The 5,961-nt window shown below is 31.4% G+C and overlaps 1 protein-coding gene across 1 annotated transcript in view; it reads right to left on the bottom strand.

Annotated features, from left to right (window-relative positions):
- Window positions 1–2,029: 2,029 nt before the first annotated feature.
- LOC123005252 (cubilin-like) overlaps window positions 2,030–5,961 on the bottom strand; it is a 69,530-nt gene continuing 65,598 nt past the window's right edge. Inside the window, exons 31-39 of the mRNA XM_044398923.1 lie at window positions 5,946–5,951; window positions 5,691–5,896; window positions 4,086–4,254; window positions 3,815–4,038; window positions 3,684–3,761; window positions 3,028–3,184; window positions 2,508–2,978; window positions 2,245–2,336; window positions 2,030–2,194 (exon numbers count right to left, since the gene is read on the bottom strand). Coding sequence (XP_044254858.1) covers window positions 2,084–2,194; window positions 2,245–2,336; window positions 2,508–2,978; window positions 3,028–3,184; window positions 3,684–3,761; window positions 3,815–4,038; window positions 4,086–4,254; window positions 5,691–5,896; window positions 5,946–5,951 — 1,514 coding nt within the window. The 3' untranslated portion in view covers window positions 2,030–2,083. The remainder of the gene's footprint in view (window positions 2,195–2,244; window positions 2,337–2,507; window positions 2,979–3,027; window positions 3,185–3,683; window positions 3,762–3,814; window positions 4,039–4,085; window positions 4,255–5,690; window positions 5,897–5,945; window positions 5,952–5,961) is intronic.

Raw genomic sequence — 5,961 nt, 5'->3', positions numbered from 1 at the left:
TAGAGTGGACCAAAATTTTTATTGTCGACCCAGTAGATATTGTCCCGGGCCGCCATTGCTTTCATGTTTTGCACTATACCTATTAAATGTTTCAGGAAGATGATTTAAAAACAGGAGTTGTTGTCCGGTCAAAATAGATATTTCAAATAACTAAAATTCCGTCAGAGCTAAATTTTGGTGGAGATCTTGGAATAAAGTGTCAAAAGTCCCCATCGATCTCATGTGTGCTAAAAAAGTTATTCGGGGTCAAAAGTCAAAATTTGACGTTTTTTAGATTTTATTCGAAAACGATAAGTTTTATCAAAAAAGTAGCCCAGCCAAAAATTATAGATTTTAAAATTATCTACAAAAATGGTCCTTATACTTTTTTTCTAAGAATCATCATTCCTGAGATATCGCGATTCTAAAAGTTGAAGGAGTCACATTCTACATGATATGCACATACAGAGTGCGCCAGAACTCGCGTCCCAAAGAAAAATGCTATGTAGGGTATCTTATCTTACTTGAAATTTTTCTTCTACTTCATTAAACTTATAAATATCTCGATTCCATTAGAATTAAAAAGAATTTATTTGGTAATACATATAGGGTGTTGAAAAAATCGCGCATTTCCTTGAAAGGGAGTACTTGGGTAGTCTCCAGAGTACTGAAAAAATGTTTAAAAAATTCTATCTGTCAAAAAATTTTGTTATTTATTTTTTGACATTTGACATTTTTTTATGACTATTTAATAATACTGATGACCTTCGAAATGTTTTTTTATAATTGTTTAATAAAGGCACAAAAATTTTGTCAATAAAAGCCACAAATAACATTAAACAGAGTTACAGTTTAGGATACAGCTTCCTTGTTTCCACTTCTAATAGCCTGTAGCAAAAAAACGTGGAAAATTATTTATCCTACAGAAATAAATAAGAGTCAAAGTGCAAAATGTAAACTCCCATAACTTTGAAATTTTTATAGATAGAATTTTTTTACCTTACCCTACCTTACCTGTCTTTGGGGTGCGAGTTCTGGCGCACTCTGTATGTGCATATGATGTAGAACGTAACTCCTTCAACTTTTAGAATCGCGATATCTCAGGAATGGTGATTCTTAGAAAAAAAGTATAAAGACCATTTTTGTAGATAATTTTAAGATCTATAGGTAATTTTTGTCTTGGCTACTTTTTTGATAAAACTTACAGTTTTCTAAAAAAATTAATAAACCTCAAATTTTGACCTTTGACCCCGAATAACTTTTTTAACACACATGGGATCGATGGGGACTTTTGACACTTTATTTCTAATGGTGTACCCGAGGTCTCCACCAAAATTTTGCTCTGTCGGAATTTTCGTCATTGGACCACTATTTTTATGACTAATTTGACCGGACTATATGCAATGCAGTAATATTAAAGTCACTTTGTACAATTTACGATACATTATCATAGCTAATTATTAGGATGTAATCAGTACGCAAAGTAAATCGTAGACGAGGCGACGAGAAAGACGAGTCTTTAATGAGTTGAGTTCCCTTATTAAACTATTTGCGTACATGTTGTATACCAGATTTTTTTCACCAGTTCCTTAAGCAGTCTAAACCACCAAATTAATTAATTTACTTTTTTAAATTTGTACAGAACATTTATGAACATCATAGTTAGTTTTGAGATACTTGGAGCAATAGTTTTTTAATCAAAGACCAAGTCCGCTACAACTGCTATGAAAACATTTTAGCAGATTAATCCCCTAAAAAGGAGAGATCCATTTTACGGCATGTTTTGAGTTCAAAATCGAATGCAAAGATTTAAAAAAACAGTCAATATTATACACATTTATTCACATCTAAATTCAAGAAATTATTTTCAATTTTTGTAACGTAAACCTGAATATGTGATAGGGCATTTAACTGAGTACTTGGTTTTCGTTTATTTTTTGTATGCGTATAAATTGTCGTTGCTAATAACTAATAAGTAATAAAAATAGTATCTATAAAGCAGTACGGGCTACTATAGTTCAGTTAGATGATTAAATTTATAATTATTTAGCAGTGTTTACAAATTTATTGATTATAATTCATACATGAAACAGTATAACATCAACTACTGATTTACTGCTTCAAATATTGCGATCCATCCTGAACCATCATTCTTTGGCGAAGACTGATACGTAATCGAAATACGTGAATTGGAATACAATACAGCCGGATCGTCCTACAAGGTGGAATATGAACACTATAAAATATCAAAATGTTGTCACTTACATTTTTACAGTATTTGTGATCATTTGAAGTTTCCTTTTCGTAAGTAGTCACTTTAACATACGTTTCTGAACAGTCACCTTGTATATCAAAAACTGAAACAACAGTAAAATATTTGTTACCAATCTAMGACCTTGTYARATTTTTTGCACAAATGGGGCACGTAGTACYRAATGCATTGTTTATTAGTAAAAAGAYCGAATATTTTAGGTGSCAAAAAGACCAATTGTGCAAAAAACRTCTACGTCTCGATTAATTATTTTTACCGGTAAACTTGAGGGCAACTCTTCTGCCAATAGGTGTCCTCACATCCCAAACACAAGGAGTGCTATTTTTGTAAGCCATGGGATGAAGTGGACTACTAAATGTTCCTTTGTAGTTATACATAAGACCACCACATCCTCTTCCTTTGTTCGACGCAGTATACACAAGGTTGTAATATATTGGATAACGGTTTCTATTATTCCAGGAATGTATCCATAATTTATTTGTCGTGGAAAAAACGGGATTTGGGATATAATAACCACAAGCTTTTTGGAATAAAATTCCCTTAGAATTTTCATCTCGTATTTCAATACCAGCATTTTGACATCCCTCGCTATGATATACGGTAATTTGTTGGAAATAAAGCGAAATTGTGTAGTTTTTGGGTACTGTTATAGTTTGGAAACAATCGAAAGTTTTCGCATCATTTAAGGCTATACGTCCTTGCAAAGACGTGAAATTTTGGTTGCATCCTAAAAAGTTCCGTTTGAAAAACAAAGTAAAATTAACTGTTTATATTACCAGTTTTTTGATATTCAAGTTTGAAACCTTTACCACGATCCTTGTCTAGATTTCCTGATTTAAATTTAATCTTTAATTGGTAAAACTGAGAATAGTAATCAAATGGTTTTTCAGATTTGCCACAAAACTGATGGCTACCAGTCAGAAATTCGTATCTCTACAAAAATGTAAACAATAATTGAAGGTAATTAGTTATTTACATAATGATGGCAAGAAATCTATTTTTTTGCACAAGTACCGTTTGAAGCATAAACGAGCGAAGCGAGAGTGTTGCATATGCGCGCAAAAACCTCCCCGCTTGAGTATTTATTTAGATACAATTTTTACTTACAAAAAATTATTAATTTGCTTTTGTTAATTAGGTAGTTAATTAGTATGAATAAAATGTAAATTTCATCTTTATCTACACACTTCTTACTTTATGTTTCATAAGATTGATTGTGAGTTTATTATAATTTCATCTTGCTATACAGGGTGTTAGAAAAAGATTGTAAAATATTTAAGGAGGTAATAGTATGGACCAAAATAAACAAAATAGTCAAAATTCAATCATGACACATCCATGTATGTATCCAATTGTTTAAAACCTCTTGAAATAATGTGTTTTTAAACTTTTTAGTAGATCTTTAGGCCAAATTAAAGGCATTTCATCTTACCAAAAAATCAGTTGTTAACTTTCTGTCACCGTAAACTGTGAATGAAGGACCCGGATCGTTAGTTGAGTACAGAGAACCCTTTAAAAATAACATATACTATATGATTTATACTAATGAGTCTCATTAATTACCAAATTATCAACAATCTCCAGTTTGTCTTCACTACAAACATTATTCACAACATACTGGTTATTTTCTTCATTCATATCAAAATCAATAAATCGAATAACAAATCGTGAATATCCCTTGAGAATCCATGTACAGCTCAAGTCACTGGGATATTTGTGTGGATATCCAGGCGAAACCAAAGTTTTAATTTCTTCTGTTACATTTAAATAAAATGGACCACAAATTGCTACAGATAGAAATATTTTAACACAAATTTATTAAACTCTTACTTACAAGCGACTGGTGTTAAAGTTACTTTAAAAGCTTTCGAATTAGCTCCTCTTGTTCGAAGTCGTAGTCCCACAACATTTCCAGACACTGTAATTTCTCTTGAGTAATGTGTATCTGTGATTCCACAAAACGTCTCAATTAATTCCCCAACACCAGAGTGTCCATCTCTTACCTATATAAATTGAAAAAATGCCATATTATTACGATTTCAAACAGTTTAGTGATTAAAAATTTTACTTTTTAAAAGTTTTGAGACTAATCTGTACAATATATTTAAAATCTAGATTTTAACTTTAATAAAATTACATAACGCGCAATCAATTATGCTATTGAGTTGTTGTACAGTTTCTAATAAGTTTTGGAAAATTATTCCTGCAAACTCACTATATTGTAGTAATCTCTAATATCTAGTAACTTAACGAAGATGTAATAATAATAAATGTCGCTGATGTTTGTTTAGAAATAAAGCAAAGCGAAGATTATAAGAATCTAAAGCCAGGTTTCTGGAAACTTATTTAACAGAGAGATAAATTGCAACCTCGGTTAAACCATGGCAACACCAATCAGATCAGCGCTACCTTACCAACAATCGAACAGTTAATTTTTAACTTAGCTTTAATCGTACCAAAAATTGGGCCTAAAAGATAAAAATTTCAAATAATTGAATTTAAAMATTGTCTTTAAAAAAGATTGAGTTGATCGCGTTTGAATAATATGTTCAAATGTCATAGTTACACAAACGCTGTTAAATTGACATATTAATTCATAAAATTGACATATAAATATCTAAAATAGTATATTACATAACGAGCACGGAAAGTGGCAAATAACGCACAAGTGCGTTAGACACTTTCCAGCGAGTTATGTACACAATTTTGCCCACGGCCTAGCAACCCCATGACAAAAAAAACATCATTATTTTCAATGAAACGATTTTTTTTATAAATTATAAAAAAGGAAGATGCACCGTGCAACCAGTGGGCATCAATACCTTCGGTGGTCTCCCAAGTAAAATTGCAAATTTTTTGGAACTCCCAAGTGCAAAAGAATATACTGGACTTTGCTTTAGAAGAACTTCAGCGTCTTTATTAGCCAACGCAGGAGTTGATATGTCGGTTATAAAAAGACWTGGAGCCTGGAAATCCTYAGATGTAGCTGAAGGATACGTAGATGATTCTTTAGAGAATACAAAGAAGATCTGCAAGTTGCTAGTAGGTGGAGAAGATCAGGAAAACACTCAAATTGAAAAAAAAATAAAATTTAATGAAACTGTTACTGCTTTCTCGTCTTCGAGAGGTTCGAATGTTCACATATCTGACGAATTGCGTGTAACTTCTGGTATTTGTTTTTCGAATTTAACCAATTGTAATTTTTGTTTTAATTCTAAATAAAATTGTTATACATATAAAAATCGTTGCAAAATGAAAGTCCATATTAGCACTAGTGTGCAAAAGTAGCTCATTTTAGCACTCCAAATGATGACAAAATGTCGTGATATTGATTCAAAATTATAAAAAACATTTTTACACCCGTGATAAAAAAGTGCAAAATTCTAGTTTTTTTCTACTATTGAAAAAAAAAAATATTGATTGTGTTAAAGTTACTTACCTCAAGAGCTGCACAACTGCAATTGGTGATCGTGTGATTAGTCAAACCGCATCTTGACGGTAAATTTAATTCATCAAAATGAATTCTTACAGTTGAGTCAATTTTCGATTGAATAGTCCAAAGRCAGTCCATGTCGGCTAAATTGGGTGCTTGTAAAGTCATCGTCTTGTTTAATACAATTTTTCCTCCACACCCTAAAGCAGGCCCTACAAAAATTCAATTAATTTAAGAAGCTTACTGATTATTATCTTCTACCATCAACAAAATAAAT

This window comes from Tribolium madens, unplaced genomic scaffold, assembly GCF_015345945.1.
Source record: "Tribolium madens isolate multiple individuals breed KSU strain unplaced genomic scaffold, Tmad_KSU_1.1 Scaffold_20;HRSCAF=117;Tcas5.2_LG4, whole genome shotgun sequence".
NCBI classification, from domain to species: domain Eukaryota; kingdom Metazoa; phylum Arthropoda; class Insecta; order Coleoptera; family Tenebrionidae; genus Tribolium; species Tribolium madens.
Note: the sequence above shows the minus strand (reverse complement) of the source record. Positions and strands in the feature narration are given on the sequence as shown.